This window comes from Loxodonta africana, chromosome 7 (genome assembly GCF_030014295.1).
Source record: "Loxodonta africana isolate mLoxAfr1 chromosome 7, mLoxAfr1.hap2, whole genome shotgun sequence".
Taxonomy (NCBI): domain Eukaryota; kingdom Metazoa; phylum Chordata; class Mammalia; order Proboscidea; family Elephantidae; genus Loxodonta; species Loxodonta africana.
The window spans coordinates 127561433-127581970 of NC_087348.1; the positions used below are offsets into that span (position 1 = coordinate 127561433).

General features: G+C 40.3%; 1 protein-coding gene across 2 annotated transcripts in view; it reads right to left on the bottom strand.

Annotated features, from left to right (window-relative positions):
• GUCY1A2 (guanylate cyclase 1 soluble subunit alpha 2) overlaps window positions 1-20248 on the bottom strand; it is a 420035-nt gene extending 399787 nt beyond the window's left edge. For both annotated transcript variants that reach the window (XM_064288867.1, XM_064288866.1), the window contains exon 1: window positions 19946-20248. In XM_064288867.1, the coding sequence (XP_064144937.1) occupies window positions 19946-20248 (303 nt within the window). The remainder of the gene's footprint in view (window positions 1-19945) is intronic.
• Between the last annotated feature and the right edge of the window lie 290 nt (window positions 20249-20538).

Here is a 20538-nt window from a genome sequence, read left to right on the forward strand (position 1 = left end):
TACTCATCCCAAAAAAGAAGGAATTTTATGATATGATGCTTAGGAACAAGCTACTGATTAGATATCATTCATTATTTTCCAGCATCTTTAAAGACGTATTAATTTCTTTGTATGCATAAGGGCTCTTAACTGGAATTTCTGAGGCAACCCCAGTGCAGGGATGTCTATAATTGGCACAACACAGATTAGTCCTTAAATTATTCGCATGAGTGCCAAATCTCTGGAATCTCTGAGCATTATAAAACATAAGGATAACATCAGCCCAATTTAGTTCTCTGAGCCTTATTTAAAATCAACCCTGAAGTAGCAGTAACAGTTCTTTAAAATAACAAAAACTAGTTTAGGAAACACAATATAGAAGTATAATGCTACTCCATCAAAGGTGCTATATATTATTACAAACCAAAACCCAGTCGAGTCGATTCCGACTCATAGCGACCCTATAGGACAGAGTAGAACTGCCCCGTAGGGTTTCCAAGGAGCGCCTGGCGGGTTCGAACTGCCAACCCTTACTTCACCACTATGCCACCAGGGTTTCCTATATATTATTATTTCATATTTATCTCCTAAATGTATTTTTACTAATCCTACAGGCCAAGAACATTAAATAATTTACTGTAGCTATAGAACTCTCCTTATGGCTGCCTTAAAGGTGCCTAGGAGCACCACGACTATATAGTCATCAACATATGGCAGAGCCTTACAGGCCAGACGCTACCTTTGATTTTAGGAGCACCAAGAAAGCTATCCCCAACCCACCCATTTCCCAATCCCCCCGCCCCCAAAAAGCTTACTTTCCACCCGCCCGGGTGCTTAAAATCGAGAGAAATACTCTAAAGTTAACAATTTAAAATGATAAGGTATTTAAAATGCCCAATTTGTCTGGCAGGAGAGATTCACAGCAGGTTTTCCTGGCATGAGGTTTCGATCAAGGAATTGAGAGACAGAGACAGAGAGAAAGGGAAAATAAGAACTGCCAAAAGTAAATCTCCCCACTTTATAATTTTCTCTCAACCTTCGTCCATCAGTAATATCAAAGGTTAAGCTAGTATTAAATGCTAAGGTGGAAGCTCGCTTTACCTGACATGCCTGTACTTCCACTTCAATTATTCTAGAAAAGCAAAAGAATACTATATTTGTTTTTAGATTTTTAAAGATGTTTCTAGAAGAGTACATCTTAATTTGATTTCTAAATCACATAAAGTACCTGAGTATTTCAACTAACGACCAAGAATCATTGTTCTGACCTTATTTTTAGATCTATATTTGTAGATTCACATTTATAGTTAGTTATACGGTGGTACTATCTTTATTGACCCACATTTGAAGGTGACTTACTAGTATATATTTTTCGAAAGACGATGTCATCTCTGGGTGTAAATTGCAGTAAAATACTTCCAATTACATGCTTAATGGAATTGTTCATCTCTGTTATTGCAGTCATCAGTAATGCCATTCATTAAGATTCTATATTCCATCTCCATAATCAAAATCACTGGATAGCTGTGTTAACTAGGTATTTGAGACCTAGGTTATCTAGATTTTTCTCAATAGTCAAGAATACTAGACTGATGGTGGCAAGTTATAACTAAAAGTTAATTTAATTCTGATTTGTACATCTGCCCACCCTCTCACCACCCTGCCCCCCCAGTCCCTCTTACTCCCCCCACAGTCCCCCCACCAGCATCCCAAGAATGCAGCTGAATAAAGAGAGAAGGTGCCCATGCTTTGAGAATCAGGGGGCAGCAGACTCAGACATCACATGTCACAGTTAACCCCTTGCAAGGGGCAGACACATCCTATCCACTCTGCTTCAGCAGAAAAGTTAGGTTTGCCCTCACAAACACACTTTTAGAGAAAGAACTTTAATTCAGAACAAGAGGAAAGACGGGTTTTCTTTGAAATGTGTTTACAATGGCATATAAAATTGGCACAAGAGAAAAAAAAAAAAGGACTTTATAGCTTGCAAACACTGTCAGGTCCACAAAGCATTTACTGATCTTGATATCAGGTAGAAACAATAAATCTCTCGTCTCCAGCATCCACACTACCAACTCCCTCATAGCTCTCTGAGGCTTCAAATGGAATTACAATAGTCTGTAGTTAAGATTTACTCTTTTTTTCAGTCTCGATTCCGTTACAACACAATCATCCCATCATTCTCACTCCTTACAACAAATGTCTGTGGAGGCAGATTCTTTTGTTAAGGAGGTAAAAGACAATTTTATTACTTGTGGCAAATTTTAAAAAGACACAATGAAAGCAATTATGCCTACTCCAGATTTCTATTAAACCATGTTTTTTTTTTAATTCAGAATCCAATGACAGAGATATTGTCTCTTTTGCCCTATATCATTAAAAATTGTTATTCAAAACGCTTATCAAAATAAAATCAGGTTTATATACGTAAATGATATAACAGAAACACAATTAGTAAAAATCTCTGCATCCTTTCCTTTCTGGAAAATAACCAAACACCTTAAATTTAAAAAATCAAAGATCTGATGAGACAATATCCAAAAATCAAGACATTTCTCATACACAAATTAAACCAACCACACAAGGAAAAAAAAAAAAAAAAATTAGAATGCGGACAGGCTCAGAATGACCTTGCATTGAGGCGGACAGGCATTTAAAAGAGGTACTTTTTCCTTTGTTGGTTTCTACAGAAACTTACTGAATTAAGATGAAAGACTTCTCGCTAGTGTAGTGATAGGTTCTCCTTAAATTTGCTATTGGGATAATGTGAATTCTTCTTCCAAAATTCTTGCTTTCGCTTAGGAAGACTTTATACAAGAAAGATGTTGGAAGACAGAAAAAAAATCTTTCTGAAATTTCATTCTTGAAATGTTCACAACAGAATTACAACAGAAAATTGGGGTGGAGGAATTATAAGTATTTTCCCCAAATAACTGAGACATCTCAAATTCTGGCACAGAAAAGGCCAACAATAAATACGTTGGATGAACCAATGATGATTTCTTTTTTAATCTAGTTAGATTATGTAGAAAAAAACTTATTCTTTCCTCCTATTATGTAACGTACTTTGGCTGGTGTCATAAATTATAAGAGTATTCAAGGAAAATCCATAACACTTTTTAACTCTGCAGATGACTAAAGCCATTTTCTGCTCTTTAGATCTTGTCTTCCGGCTCAGAACATACTAAAGTCAAGCATGCATAGTGCACATATAGTAAATATATGATGAAGGGATAAAAACTAAAATAACAGGATGTAATAATCGCTGACATTTCTACACTCTGTTTTATCTCTTTTGCTTTTGCTATTATTGTCGATTTCATTTTTCTAAACCACATTTATTGGGCAAATCTGCTGCAAAAGACGTCTAATTTAAAGTGTTGAAAAGCAAAGATGTCACCCTGAAGACTAAGGTGCACCTGACCCAAGCCATGGTATTTTCAATCACATCATATGCATGTGAGAGCTCGACAATGAATAAAGAAGACCAAAGAAGGATGGATGCCTTTGAACTGTGGTTTTGGCGAAGAATATTGAATATACCATGGACTGCCTAAAGAATGAACAAATCTATCTTGGAAGAAGTACAACCAGAATGCTCCTTAGAAGCAAGGATGGTGAGACTGCATCTCAGACACTTTGGACGTATTGTCAGGAGAGATCAGTCCCTGGAGAAGGACATCATGCTTGGTAAAGTACAGGGTCAGTGGAGAAGAGGAAGACCCTCAACGAGGCAGACTGACGCAGTGGATGCAACAAGGGGCTCAATCACAACAACAATTTTAAGGACGGCGTGGGACCAGGCAGCGTTTCATTCTGTGGTACACAGGGTTGCTATGCGTCAGAACTGACTCAACGGCACCCAACAGCAACAAAGCACACTTATATTCCTTATCTTATTTGTTCCTTACAACATTTGTGTGGTATAGTTAAAATAAATATCTTTACATGCACTCTAAGTTTATTCACGTACCAATATTTATTGAGCAACTAGTATGTGTTGGGCACATAGGAGACACTGAGGATCTCAATGTACAAAACAAAAATCCTTGCTTGATGAAACTGAGCAAACTTCACCCAGCAAAGGAAAGGAAGAGGGCCAAGAAGCTACATTTGCTTTGTATGTCCTGCTTGGCCTTATTTTACCTTCCATACCACCTATCTTTCAACTGTATAAAATATATCCAATATAACCACAAGTAGAGTCCTATTTGCTTGGCTCCTAATATTTAAGAGTTCCTTCCATTAGTGACCTTCCCACAAGTATGAAAGAGAGTACTAACAACAAAGTCGAATCAGACCTGGAGAGGCTAACAAGGGTTATGTACAAAAAAAAAAATCAAATTGCCTTTAAAACTGAAAGAGAACAAGCCAATACAAGCACAAATCAAAAAATAGCTCCCTCCACATGGTGTTCAATTTATAAAATCCCATCTTTAGAGGGGTAAGAGAAAATGTAGTCTAAAACTCTTGACAAGACAACCCAAAAGTTAGCTAAGCAGTGGAATACACAAATGAAAAATTGTACACTTCACCAGTTGAATATAAAATTGTTGCATTGTTGTTAGGTGCTGTCGAGTTGGTTCCGACTCACAGAGACCCTGTGTACAACAGAACGAAACACAGCCCAGTCCTGTGCCATCCTCACACTCGTTGCTCTCTATGTTTGAGCCCATTGTTGCAGTCACTGTGTGAATCCATCTCGTTGAGGGTCTTCCTCTTTTTCACTGAGCCTCTACTTTACAAAGTACGATGTTTTTCTCCAGTGACTGGTCCCTCCTGATAACATGTCCTAAGTATGTGATTGTGGGCACTGATTGTGGAACCAAGTAAAATGAAATCCTTGACAACTTCAATATTTAAAATTACTGAAGTATAAAATTATACTTCAATATAAAATTATGAAAGTATAAAATTATTGAAGGAAAAATTAGTGACATTTCAGGCCTTTAAGAAAATATACCTAGGGAACTGCAAATAGTATGGGAATTTAAATTCATTACTCACCAGTGACTGAGTTATAGTAGTACAACCAAGACAAGAGTATAATAAATCAGGCCTAAATGAAACCAAAATCTGACTGGTGCTTTTGCATTATACTCTCCCTGTGCCACACTCCAGTCCCCTTGGCTATAAAGAAGTGCCATTACTCCTGGAAAGGGAGTTAGGGAACGCCTCTCGATCAACACTGACCTTTCCCAAATCCTATCTACCTCGTCCACCTCCAGTACTTCCATCTTCTCAGTTACTTTCAAACATGAGTCCACCTCTTTAATAAACTTTGGTTTGGCCCCACAGCTCTTGCCAACTATCTTTTTCTTTCATTGCCACAGATCTTGGATGAGAGGTTTATGCCAATGACATCTTTCGATTACTCATCATATATCACATCATTAAATCTTGTAAGTAAGCTTCTATTTCCGATGCACAACTGACACCACTTTTCTAAAGCCACCAGGACAACCTTATTCACACTGGTTTCAAAAGTATCACCTTTAAACACTCTTACTCTGTAAATGCCAATCACTGGGGCTTTTGCTCTCAGCTGTTCCCCAGCTACCTCCTAACCCCACAAAAAAAAAAAAAAACCCTAAACTAACTTTTGGTGCCGATATTCTACTATTCTACTGGTTCTCTTTGTATATTACTCCTCAATTCTGTTTTTTTTTTTTTTTTCTCTTTCACTCGCAGCTTATCAATTCTCATGGCATTAGCTATCAACTCCCAAGTCACTATCTTCAGCCATGACCTCTCACTGAAGCTCCAATCCAGCATCCTCAACAGCCTGTTTATGGAGTCAACTACTTACCACTCAGTGCTGAGGCTAAGGATTTAGTAATATAAACCAAAAACCTGTTGATGCTGACTCATAGCAGCCCTACAGGATGGAGTAGAACTGCCCCATAGGGTTTCCAAGGAATGGCTGGTGGATTCAAACTTCCGACCTTTTGGTTAGCAGCAGAGCTCTTAAACCCTACACCACCAGGGTTCCATCAGTAACGTAAATCCCTCAAAAAACTCACAGTCCAGAACCAACCATTTAGACATAAACTTAAAAAAATCATAGCCTTAATCAAGACTATGATTACATTTCTTCCAAACACCAGCTTCCCATTGCAGACTTTGCACTTTTATTAATGCCATCGCCAATCTCAAACTTGATATCACAGCCTGGGTTCCCAGGGAAGCAGACTCTGAGAAGGAGACAAGCACGCAGGAAGTTTATCAGAGAATGCTCTTGGGACCAACGCCCTGAGAGGGGAGAGAAGGAAGCAGGACTGGGCAAAGGGAGAAGTGGCACCGTGATGCAGCCTCAATGGAGGTCGCAGCTGACTATACATGGAGTTCTGACTTCAGAGCTGCCCCAAATTAGGGCAAGGGGGTCAAGCCTTTATATCCTCATTCTGATCCGTCACAGGAATGGGGCATGACCCTGAGCAATACAGCCCTCTTCTGTCCAGAAAATGCACACAGGGGAGCCACAGCTGAGGGATGACTGATAACAGTGCCCCAGTATACAGGGGAATCAATTCTTCATTCCTCAATGGGCATCTGTGCAGCACGTCCCAATGTCTACCACATTCACCTAGGTTTGAAATATATCATATGTTAGCAGGAATACAGGCTTTGGAGCTAGACAGACAAAGATTTTAATCTTATCTCTACCAAGAATTATCTATAATCTTAAGCAAGTTACTCAACTTCTCTGGGTCTAAATTGTCTCATAAGATTGTTATGAAAAATTACATGATACATAGTATGAAAACACTCAATAAGACCGATAGCAGTTGCCTAACAAATGCTAATTCTCCTTCTCCTACCCTGTAACTTATCCTTAATTATTCTCTTTCATTTTGAAGTCCTAAGACTTCCTTCAAAATAACACTCATTCATTCAGTCAATAAAGATTTATTGAGAACCTACCCCTAGGCAGGACTATCCCAGACACTGCAAAGATCACAGGAAGCAACCTAGACAAGGTCCCTGCCCTTGTAGACTTAAATTACAGCGGGGAAAGACAGGAAATTAACAAGCAAGGAGATGAAAAGATAATTTCTCAGGGTGATGTACTATGATGGAAATAACAGTAATATGTGAGAATGTTTGATGAGGGAGGGCTACTGCCTGATAAGATGACACTGAGCTAAAATCTGAAAGCAAAGAAAGATCTAGTCATATAGAGAATTTCTTATTATCATTAGTTGTTGTAGAGTCGGTTCTGACTCATGACGACCCCATGTGTGCAGAGTAGATCTACTCTATAGGGTTTTGAAGGCTGTGACCTTTCAGAAGCAGCTCACCAGGCCTATCTTCTGAGGTGCCTCTGGCTGGGTTTGAACCATCAACCTTTCAGCTAATAGCTGAGTGCTTACCTGTTCACATCATCCAGGGACTCCATGTGGAGAATTAGGGTAAACATTTCAGGCATGCAGAATAGGAAAGTCATGACGCAAGATGGCGCTTGCTTGGCACATTCAAGGCCATACAGTAGAACCTTGAGTGCGGATTAAAGCATCACAAGGTGAGATCAAAGGGGTAGGCTCTTGACATCTTGTAGACTATAGTAAGGCATCACCACTGCATTACTGTTGTGGCATTCAATGAAATAAAATGCGTAGAGCACTCACCACAGTGCCTTGTACAGCATAAGGGTTCAATATTATTATAACTATTATTACTATCATGGTTATAGCTCAACTGGTCTTTTTGCATACAGACCCTTCTGTTGTCCATGTGTCCTCCACATCATGACAAATGAAGAAAGGTCAGGATAGGATGAGGGCCAGAGACAGAGGGAGGGGCAGAGACAGCTATTGTGCACATTATTTAGTAACTTTTAAAATGGTGATTTTACATTTTTTAATCCAAAAGGCTTATATCAAATTTCCACCTGAGTGTCTCCCTTCATGTGTGTTTAACTCATATCGAATGCATGCTGGGTGAATTAGTAAGTGTTCGTTAGCTAAATAATTGCTGCCTGAATAAGAGAATGTGAGGAGTAAATGAATGGCTGAACAAACAAATAACCAGTAAGACCACATCTGTTTTTAAATTTCTGGGAGGGAAGGTCACTTGTAAGCATATTAGACAATAGCCCTGAAATGTTGTACATACAAAAATGTCGAAAATATTTTCCATAAAAAGCATGAGAGGGCTTTCTACGGGAAACAAGACCAACAAAAAAAAAAAAGAAAGGTAATATTCAGAGGTTTTGCCAAAGATTGTGGCTGGAGTTAACCGAAGGGGTCAGGAGATGTGGCTATCAATATGCATATCAGTAGGATAATGTATAAGAGGTTGGAGAAAGGTACCAAAATTTATTGAGCATTTACTATATCCCAAATACTGTGCTAGTCATTAGACTTTTAATCTTCATAATCCTATAAGTAATACCCTGATTTTATAGATACGAAACATCTCAAAGAGGTTGATCTCTCCACGAATGCAGGGGAATAGGGGTTTGCCTAACTCTAAAACCCGTTCTTTTCCCAGAATGCAGAAAGAAAAGGAACGTAGCCAATGTTTTGGTTTCCCAGAAAGCAGTGAAGCAGTACAGCAAGGTCATTAGTAACAGTAAACACAATGTCTTCAATTCACTGTTCACATTTTATTACATGTTCAACCTTGAGTAAGAGATTAGCTTATTAGATGTGATTTCAGAGATGGGAAATAGATAAAGAAAAGTTATTTCCCCAAAGTCAAATTAAAGCAAAAATCAAAATACAGGGTTTATTGAGTTGCAGCATCTCCCCCCCACCCCTCCTCACTCACCCCTGTGCGCACACACACAAACAGGCTTAAAGGTGTTTTCAGGAAAAACAAGACAAGCACATTAACCAAATTATACACAGAACTCTACAAGTTTTTTAAAAAATGTTATTTGAAAATCCACTCATAAATGTCTCCCTTCACCTAAGAGAGTCCCTGGTGGAAGATGAGAAATTGAGTATGCACATTAACTCTTTCAGACCACAAGAACCATTTAGTACCTGAGCGCTTCCATGTCGAGGAAACTTTTTTGTTATTAACCATTTGATTCTCTAAAGCACTCCATTTACCAGAATGTCTAAACATCTATAGCACAGTGATAATTAACACTCATATGATGACACAGAGGCAATGAAACACACAGGAGTACCTTTGGGATCATCAAAGGCTGATTAACAAATTGAAAATAACTTAACTTTTAAGTGTATTTTACTGAATTTCACCTACTCACTTACCACTTACGAATTGATATGGCATATGTAATAGTTCATTAATCAGAATGTTTGATTCACCGGAACCAATTTCTACCTTTTCAGATAAGAAAAACAAATGCTGCGCTCTCCAATACAATGTGAAATGTTCTGGCAGACATTCGTTACCCTAAATCCCACAGGCTCTCTTATACCCAGGAAGCTATGTATCAAGTCTGCACCAAAGAAAATTTATTGTGTTACAACCAGGGACCATAAATAATTCATTGACTGATGTAATTGAATATCCTTCTAATTTTTAAGGGTTGGTTCTAAATTTAAAAACATAATGTAAACACTAATCAACTTCAGTCCAACATAAAAGCCTTTTCATATACAATTAATACCTTAACCACTTTGCACCTCTCGAAGTCATATTTATTCTCTCAGTTTGGGCTACACATTCATTATCTCCAATTTCAGCTGGGCCCTCAAAAAATACCCAATAATACTTCCAGTTGCTCCTGGTAAGTCTTCTTCCCCATTCCTTAAATTAACAATTTCTAACTTTACCTTTACCATATTTCCCAAGGACTATCCCTCCCCTCCAGTGTTATTATTATGTCCATTAATAATTACCGTAGGACATATGTGTAGATGTGTAGGGCTGTAGAGACTTTTGGTTAATAGAATGCTTGATAACACAGGATTTCTTATATACCCAAACAATAACTAAATAATAGTATGGTGGTGTTCTATAAGAGATAACACACAAACACTTGTAAGTGCCAATACATATGCTCCCTCAAATACTTGCTGGGTCTGTAAGCATTTTAAGATACCCACCAAAGTTAGGGATAATTTGAGTGAAATCTATAGATTACTGTGAAGCTTCAAAAAATAACAGATACGGTAGTGTTTTGAAAATCTAAAAGCATTTTTTAAAGTGATACCATAACTATTCTTACTCTTAATTGTATCTGAGAAAGAGTTATAAACAGGAAAGTTAAAATAAAGTACTCAACTACAATATGGCAACACAAAACCATTGTACCCTACAGAACAGTACCACTTAAACCACAAACTACACAAGGATATATTCAATTATCCATTCTTCCAACAAACATTTACTGAGCACCTTTATAATTCAGTCCCTCTGCTAGGTATGAGCACACAAAGATGAATAAAACATGGTTTCTGTTTTAAGGAGGCATAATAAACCAAAATCACGGTATAACACGATTAGTCCTCTAATAGAGATGTAGTAAATAACTTATTATTCTACAGGAAAAAAACGCAATGACAGAAAACAGGATAAATATATATAAAGCTATTCAGAAAAACCATCAACCGTCAATATTAAATTGGAAGGCCAATGCATGAAGAAGCATAGGTATAAAGCAACAAGGAATGGAAACATGTTTTAGAACATTTTGATTTCCTCCACTGGCCACAGCAGAATCACACATAACAAATATAGGACAGTGAACAACAAAGGAGTCTAGTGAACTTCAAGGACTTGCAATTAAGGTAACATCAGGACATATGCACAGACAGCCTCCTCTCATGATAGACTGGCTCTAGAGTTCTCTGCAAATATAAATTTCTTCAAAGGTTGGATCACCATCTATTTGGAAAGGTCTACTAGACCTCTACCCAACTTGGACACTGAATAACAGAAAGACTAATTGGCTAAGGTTGTACAGACTGGCAACCACTACTATGTGTGTCATAGTTTGGTAGAGGTTGACGGGTCGTCCTATCCAACTGATATATGAACTGCCTACTGCTTCCTTTTTAGGAAACACAAAAAAAAATTGTTCAGGCATTCAGATCCTATTTCTTTCCCCCTCGCCACCTTCCCCCCTTTACCTGCACAAGTCATCCCTCCAAAATGGACCAGTAGATAAGGCATTTGAGAAATGCTGTGTCAATCTCACTCTGAAAAAATGCAAAAAAATCATGGTAATGTCAAATTGTAAGAGTCCGTGGGTGGCACAAATGGTTAAGTGCTCAACTACTAGCCGAAAGGCTGGCCAATCTAACCTACCCAGGGGCACCTCAGAAGAAAGGCCAGGTGATCTACTTCCAAAAGGTCATAGTCTTGAAAACCCTATGGAGCACAGTTCTACTCTGTACCCATAGGGTTGTCATGAGCTGGAACTGACTCAACAGTAACTAGCAACTCGACAACAATGTCAAATTGACCCTCGTAATAGCCCTTCTTCCCCTCTTCCGCCACTACTATCCTCTACATTTTCAAATAGCTATTTGTTTATTTTGAGGACAGAGGCCACAAGACACATGTCATATATTAATGACCTGTGAACTACTGAACATAAACATAGGAGAGCAAACAAAGCATCCACAGGAAAAATGGGAAGAAAGTCCACAAATAACCAAAGCCAAAAACAGTGAAACCTCAAATATCTTCTACCACAGAACCAACAAGATTATTTTGACCATGGAGAGGCTTCAGCCATAGGTTGTGGTGATAACAGCACTAGCTTACCACTTATGTCCTACTGGTGCAGTACTGGGCCATTCCAGGTGAATACCTAGGATATATTCATCCCAAAGGACCTACTTCTAGGATGGTTCTTTTCAAATAGCAAGCAGTCTTCTGAGGCTGGATCAATGATCCTGAAGTTGTGGAACTCAGTCATCTTTAGGCATGACTTTGAAGGTTTGTCCAAAATGTAGAGTCCAGGTTTCTCCTTAGAACTATTGAACCAAACTAACAATTTTCTTCAGGTATTTCCTATGTGCACTGAAGTTTGAGAATCACTAGATTAAATGAGGAGGGACCAATCACTGGAGAAAGATGTCATGCTTGGTAAAGTAGAGGGTCAGCAGAAAAGAGGGAGACCTTCAATGAGATGGATTAACACAGTGGCTGCAACGATGGTGTCAAATATAGCAACAATTGTGAGGATGGAGCAGAATCGGGCAATGTTACGTTTTGTCATACATAAGGTTGCTGTGAGTTGGAATTGACTTAATGGCACCTAACAACAACAAGCTTAAATGAAGAACTGTTTAATAAATCTCGAATAAAAACTGTACAGGAAGTGATTTCTCACTTTTCTATTTATAAGAATGTTCACTCTCTCAATTTCCCTTGACACAACAGCCCCAATAAATCTCTAGCCTTCACGGATATTTCCAACTCCCTTAGTTCTTAAATCACTCTATGTCTGGAATTTTCATTTTCATGAGGTGCTCTGAGCTTACAGCACATAATTCTAGATCTTCAGATCCTGTCCTGAAGTGGTATTTGCGGACCAAGATTATGTCACTCCATCTCCTAGCAGTACATTTTTGGCAGCAATAGCCCACTTGCTGACAAATATTTCTCCCTCATTTGACAAAGAATTGTGCAGAAAATGTAAGCAATCCAGACTGAGAGTGAGTCATTACATTTACCTAACTTCTTAAAATATGAATGGGCCACTCAAAGTGTTCCAGGAGGAGGATACTATTCCATCTGCTCTTTTTAACACAACTTAATTTTAATATTTTCTTTAAATGACAGGTATAAGCAAAATTCAAACAAGTCCACACACTTGAGTACATCTCTTGCAGGCTGGATATAAAATTTTAAACAGTTTGTTTGAAAGAACCAAATATACCACAAAAACATCAAATGCAAAATAAATATCAACATAATTGGACAATTAAGCAAGAACATTATTTGTTCATTCTAAACACTTTATTGAACATCCATTAGATACAAGGCACCGTGCTAAATATCAGATACATAAGAGTATCAAGACTAGAGTCACAATTTAAACAGAACTTTGAATTCTAAGCTAGATCCCTGGCTCATGCATCAAACAAAGGCCTACAGAGAAAATCCAGTCAACAGATAAACCCGTTGCTGTCGAGTCAATTCCGACTCATAGCAACATTACAGGACAGAGTAGAGCTGCCCCGTAGGGTTTCCAAGGAGCAGATGGTGGATTTGAACTGCCGACCTTTTGATTAACACCTGTAGCTTTTAACCACTGCACCACCAGGGATCCAGTCACTAGATACCCCTTGCAAATATTCTCTCTGCTTAGGCCACTTAAAGTTTTTTTTTTTTTCCCCTAGATGTACCTGAAATTCCAAAAGGAATAATTATATTTTCTTGCTAACTCATGGTGCACAATGTGTATGTCTTGAAACAGCACACTTATTTTGTAATCATATTCAATAAGATATGTAATTTTTAAATTTTAGTTTCAGCTCCGTATGATAGAGGCAGCAAGACAACACAAAGGTGAACAAAAAGAGTGTTGATGATACAGAGAGAAAAACACCTAACAGTACTCAAGCAAGCACTCTGCCCACGTATCTCAGAGTCCTTCAAGGTATCTGAAGGCTGAAAAGGAATATATAATCACTGATTACTTACAAACTAATAATCGTTGATGTCACTTCCCATTGTCAAAGTTCTCCTTTAAAATGAAGGCCTAGCAAGTAAGCTGAGAGTCAAATAAAAACAAAGCCTTGTACACTCACACAAAACACAAATGCCCTTAGCCGGGTAACTGTTGCATCTCATAGCCAAAACTTTTAAATACACGTACAATTAACGTGACTGCAATGGGCCAGGAATGCTTGAAATTCTCAGGCAAATGAAACAAGCAGTTTCTATGTCACCTAATTTTTTCTAATTTAAAACTAATTTGTTGTAAAATTATATATATATATCAACTCGACGGCCATGGGTTTGGGTTTTAGATATATATATACACATATGTCTTATATATTTATATATATATATATAAAACCAAATATATATCATCAAAAAAAAACCCTTTGCCATCAGGTCGATTCTGACTCATAGCAACCCTACAGGTTAGTGTAAAACTGCCCCATAGGCTTGCCAAGCAGTGGGTGGTGGATTCAAACTGCTGACCTCTTTGGTTAGCAGCCAAGCTCTTAAACACTGCACCACCAGGGCTCCGTATATCCTCATAGTTATATAGAATTGGTAATAGTTGCTTTCATACTGGCACATACTATTTAGTAGTTTGATGGAAATGCTGGAATCAGCAATTATAACATATGCGTGTGTGCCCGCGCCAGTCATTGCCAGGGAGCCCAAAAAGGACTCCTGTTTTAATTTTTTAATGGCTTGGCCAGGCAACGCCAGCAAACTAAAGTGCTGTTTATCACTTTTTTTTAAATATTTGACATCTGTTAACCTAGTCTATGGACCCTTTCAATAAGGTGATTAGCAAATGAGTTGTTGAGGGAAAAAAAGAAAATTTTTAGATCATATGGAGGCATTCAAATTTGTTGGAAATTAATGAACATCAGCCTGAAACTAACAGTTATTGGGTTTGGGGAAATTTACAAAGAATATTGCCCCTCTTTTACAATAAACCTGTTGCTGTTGTTAGGTGCGAGTGAGTCAATTTTCGACTCATGGTGACCCCATGTGACAGAGCAAAAATACCCCATAGGGTTTTCCAGGCTGCAATCTTCATAGGAGCAGCTTGCCAGTTCTTTATTGTTCCTATTTCACAAAAGAAGGAGCCCTGGTGGCACAATGGTTAAGGGTATGGCTGCTAATGGAACGGTCGGAAGTTCGAACCTACCAGACACTCTGAAGGAAAAAAGACCTCACTATCTGCTCCTGCAAAAGATTTCAGCCTAGGAAACCCTGTGGGGCAGTTCTGCTCTGTCCTATAGGGTCACCACGAGTTGGAATCAATTTCATGGCACACAATAACACTACTTCACAAAAGACATGGTGGGGAAGGCTATGAGAAAGTAAGTGGTGCTAGCCCAGAGTCTCACATGTAGTAAGGGACTCAGCCGGGGTTTATGCAAACCCAAATCTGTCAGACTCCAAAACCCTTTCTTTCAACTTTGTCAAGTTGTTTCTGGATTAAGGATGAAGTAGAGAAAGGTAAAAGATGCCCATTAAATCCTGATTTCAGATTATGGTATCTAGTTGCTACAAATATGAAAGCATTAAACTACTGGAATACATTTTGTCTAATATTCCATTGTAATGAACCTGTTGCTTAGAACTGTTAGCCAAAATGAGCGCCAAATTACAAAAAACTTTGATGGCAATACATAAATTTATTAAATATCTAACTTCACCAATATATTCCAGCCTAGGAATATTTTTTTTTTTACATTTTTTATTACTTATATGCTAATTATACTCTCATTTTGTTCTTTAAATGGCTTACACATGCCAGATAGTTTTTTTACTTTATTCTAGGCACATATCAATATAATTCCCTTTCCCAAAATAATGAAACACGTTTTGGTTTTTTGCCACTTGAATCCAGCCCTCCCTTCATTTTTCCTCCCTCAGTGTTCCCTCCATATCTTGGACAATGAGCTCTGTTAGTAGCTTTTCATCCCCTTATATACCGATCCTTCTAATTATACTACTTATCTTCCTATCATTCTGCTCTTGGTAGCCTCTGAGCTATCCAAAGCCCCCTGCAATGTTTTAAGAGCCTATAGTTCTCTGACAGGAAACCTAGGGAAGCCCCCTCTTTGACGTGGTCTCCTGGGATATCTTCACTGACAGGCTGGCATTAGCAAACCCAAAACGGGTGTCAGAACGAGAAGGTTCTAAGCTCCTCTAACTCGTAAGTATAAAATCCAAATAAATGAATTACTAAATTCTCCAATGATGTAAAATCCCCAGGCGTTACTCCATATGCGTTCCCAAATATTAAATTATTTCAAAATAAATAATGTAACAAGTGCTTTATACATCTTCAATCAGCTCCTTAGGGTTACTTTCATTATTATGGCTGTGCCCCACAGATTTGCAACGGACAACAAACCACTCAAAATGCATGGTAATAAAACCTCTCCTAGGTGGCAAAGCAGTTAAGAGCTCAGCTGCTAAGCAAAAGATCTGCAGTTCAGATCCACCAGTGCTGACTGGAAACCCTATGGGGCAGTTCTACTCTGTCCTGTAGGGTCGCTAGGAGTTGGAATCGACTTGACGGCAACAGGTTCAGTTTTTGGTTTTGGACAGTTCCAAGACAATTGGAGTTCTGTGTTTTCCCTGAACAACATTTATTTAAAATAAAGACTACAATAAACAAGTTACATGAGGTCAAAGACTATGTTTTGTCCAGCATTTGTATCATTAGTGCTTTGCACAATATTTTCCACATAATGGATGTGCAAATATTTTAATAATTAGGTGGATTAAACAGTATTTTTGATGTCACCATTTCAGAAAGTAATCTTCCCTCCTCAAAAGCTTTAAAACTCTTACATACCTTGTTTTTCTTTCATATGCCATGATGACAGTTTGCTGAAACTCTGACAATACATGTTTCACAGAATCTCAGAACAGAAAGGCACCCTAGTTTATAGCACTCAACATTCTCACCTTACAAATGAGAAGGATCCCAGAGAGTTAAGGTAATGTAACCAAGGATACACAAGTATTCAGTGTCCAGGACAGAATTAGAATCAGGCCTCCTGAATTCTGGTATTGGTTCAATTGCACTAATTCATTTACTTTTATTATTACAATGGTGTAAAATATTAGAATCCTTATAACCCACAATGCATCTAAAAATGGCTATGTTATTGTCGTGTGCCATTGAGTCGATTACAACTGACAGCAACCCTATAGGACAGAGTAGAACTGACCCAAAAGGTTTTCGAGGCTGTAATCTTTACAGAGGCAGACTGCCACATCTTTCTCCCTCGGAGTTTGTATGTTTTATGGGTCAAATAATTAGATCAGTTACTTGGCAACATATTCCTATTTATTAAATACATTTCCATTTTCCTACTTGCAAATTATTCTTAAAAACAAAAAACACCAAATCCTAAGTGATTGTGAAGACAGGAGCTTTCATAACAAGTACAGCTTCTCCTCAAGGACACTGTAACAGAGTGCAAGGAAGCTGACAACACTCAGAACAACAAGTTCCCGTCTAAGAATGCTTTTAGTAATGGCTGTTCAGAGGGTTCCAAGAAAAAAAAAACCAGCTGTCCAGCCCTAAATGAGAGAGAAAAAACAGGACATAATCCTTGGCCATAGGTGTTTTCAGAGAGATTTAGAATCCTCACAATGTAGAAGAACGAATCTACTGGCTCTTTTTGAGGCCATGTTCCTTCTAGTTTGCCAAATAAAAGAAAACGGGGATAGGAACACAGAGAAAAGAGTTCATTGCTTTGAAATCTAACTCTCTGTTTTCTTTGTGACACGAAGTCTACTGGTGACACCAGTGGCCAATGAGACTCTATTCAGACATGCACTACGATGTGGAAAATGTTTATACTATGTTCCCACCTGTAGGTTCCCAGCATTTCACCTGACAGACTCTTTTCAAAATAGAAATAAATTGGGGCATGTAAAGTACATGGGAGCTGTTGCATGTGTTTGATCATTGCAATTATTTTGAAATTTTTTACTCTGGAAATTATTAACTGGTATATGTTTTTGATCCACCAAAAAGTCCAAGTCATTTGACTATTATTTATAAAGGTATCACACAGAGACCATTTCCTCCCTCTTAGTCTTCAGTAAAGGAGCCTGTTGGCGCAATGGTTAAGCGCTGGGCAGCTAATCAAAAGGTTGGAGATTGCAGCCGCTCCGCAGTAGAGAGATTTAACAGTCTGTTCCCATAAAGATTACAGCCTTGGAAATCCTATGGGGCAGTTCTACTCTGTCCTATAGTGTCGCTATGAGTTGGAATCAACTCAACCGCCATGGGGTTTTTTTTTTTTTTTTTTTTGGTATTCAGCAATAAATATCTGAGTTAGGCTTATTTGCTCTCATCCTCATCTAAGTTGTTGAAATTAGTCATAAGTTAAATTGGTATGGCCAGAGGCACCACTGTTACTTTTTGCAAATTTGTAAATTCTGATTCTTAGGCAAAAAGAAAACTTCAGTATTATTTTAAAATTCAGAAAAACCTAATAATCATCTTTAGTAAAATCACTGTATCAAATTTGAACCAAATATACTGAAGGAGGAGCCCTGGTGGTGTAGTGGTTAAGAGTTCAGCTGCCAACCAAAAGGTCGGCAGTTCAAATCCACCAGCTGTTCCTTGGAAACCCTATAGGCAGTTCTACTCTGTCCTATCAGGTCGCTATGAGTCAGAATGGACTCAACAGCACCTAACGACAGCAACATTCTAAAGGATGAGTATCCCAAACTGCACAAATGCTGCTTTAGGTACAGACACAAAACTACAGCTGCACAAAGGGACTGGACTCCTTTTATAAAGGCTTATGTTCAATAATATGCAACACTAAATAGCTCCTAAGATTATGCTTCCTGGGAAATATTTGCAGTGAAGAAAAGCAAATAGTAGTCAACCCCTCCTGAGCTTTGTTTCCTAGGTTATCAATAAGGAAGGTAAATTAAAGGGAAAAACACACAAGAGGAAGATGACCCAAAGAGTAATTTCTCTAGTCAAGAAAATGCCCTTCTCCATTAGTGCAAGGGCCTAAACATTTTAGGACTACCTGGTACTAGGCAGAATCCTTCAGGATCCCACTCCTCTTCCATTCCTCCTACCATCTGCAAGAGTAGTTTTAAAAGGAAAACACAAAAGCAGTCAAACAAGATCAATGTTCAGGTTCATACCGGTAACTTTGAGGAAGTAAAAGCCTCAGGGTAGGCAAGTGAGAGTGCTGTCAGGAGTTAAAAGTCCTTGTAGCCAACCAAGGTCAAGGTGAGGATAAGTGGAGGATGGAAGTCTGACACTGAACAGAGAAAAGGAAGAGGGCGGCAGGCAACATTTCCTTCTCCTTCAATTCCGTCTACACTAGAGTGGATTCTTGAAAACAGAGCTCACTCAGACAGGGAAAGACCAAAACAAGAGGTCTGGGATCCTGCAAACGGTAAAAGTCAAGGGTTGCTGAAAATGTCTGAGCAGGAATGAGGCAATATTGTTCTGGAAGGATGCCTAGAACCAGAGGGAGTCTGGTGTTCACCTGGAATTGCCGATACAGACATCCCTTAATGAGCACAAGTTTCAAGAGGTCTAGGAAGGCATGTATTCATTCAACAAATATTTGTGAAAGGAAGTCATGAAAGAAGGAGAGAAGGGAGCATGAAGGATGAAGTATGGATGCAAGAAATACCAGAGAGACTTAGAAAACCAGGCACCTAGTTTACACAGAGAAGGTGTAGCCAGTAAATGCCCAGTGAGTAGGACAAAAAGCTATGGGGTGGAGAGAAAAAGAGAGACTAGAGGTGTCTTCACCAGAAGGCAACTTAGAAAAGTATCTGACAGAGTTCCTGAAGATCTGAGAAAAGGGATGCAACGCTGAATGCATATAGCCTGTGGGATTCAAAGATGCCAGACAAGGTCATGCTAAGACCAAGAGAGTGTGGGAAAAAAGACAGGAAGGGTTTCCCGGAAGGAGCTGGAGCTCCTTCGGGATGCTGGAAAAGGGATGCGAGACATGTAAATGGAAACTGCGGAACAGAGACTGGGAAAGTTTGGGAGAAAGAAAACAGGTGGGTGTAAAGGTGCACCAGGGGCTGAATGGGGTGACAGCGAGGAAGGACAGCTTAAAACCGGAGGTGGTCAGGCAGGCCCTCGGATCAGGAGACCCCAAAGAGTGGAGTCCTACTCCTTTCCCGTCCTCTAACCCCCCACCCCACCAGAGCCCAGGGGTTCGGGTCCCGCCCGGGGCCGCCAGTAACCGTAGGCCGGGCGGGGCGAAGCCGGGCCGCCCCCCAGCGGTGGGCTCTGCGCACGCCCCGGCTCGCCCCGCGCCAACTTTGCCCGGCCTGTCCTCTCCCCGGGAGCGCGGGCCCTCCTTCCGCCCCTGCTCACCGAGGGTGCCGTCAGGCGGCTGATGCTCTCGCCCAGCGAGTCTAGGTTGACCCGCCTCCGGCGCTGCGCCCTCCTGGCCCCGGCCGTGGCGGCGGCGGCGGCGGCGGCGGCGGCGGCGGCGGAGGCGGCCGGGGCCGGGGCGGCGGCGGCGGCGGCACGAGGCTCCGGCGGCCCGGGCGGGCTCCGGCTGCCGTTCCAGCAGAGCCTAGACAGGGGGCAGTCCCCCTCCTCCTCCGGGCTGGTCTCCAGGTAGTCGGAGCCCAGCGAGCTGAAGGACTCGGACGAAATCTTCCTCCGAGACATGCTGCGGGCGGCGCTGCGGCGGCCGAGGCGGCGGCGGCGGCGGGGACGCGGGCGGCGGCGGCAGCGGGACCGGCGAGCGGCGGCGTTAAGCGCGTCGGGGCCACGGGGCGCTGCGGTCGCGCTCGGTTGGGCGGGCGTCCCCAGGGCCGCGGAGCCCCCCGAGCCGACTGCTCATGGCGGGAACGGGGGGGAGCCGCCGCACCGTGGGGCCCGGGCGCGGTGGCCGCGCCGGGCTGGGCTGGGGGCCGCCGCCGCCTCTGCTGCTGCTCGCGCGGCGCCGCCTCAGCGCC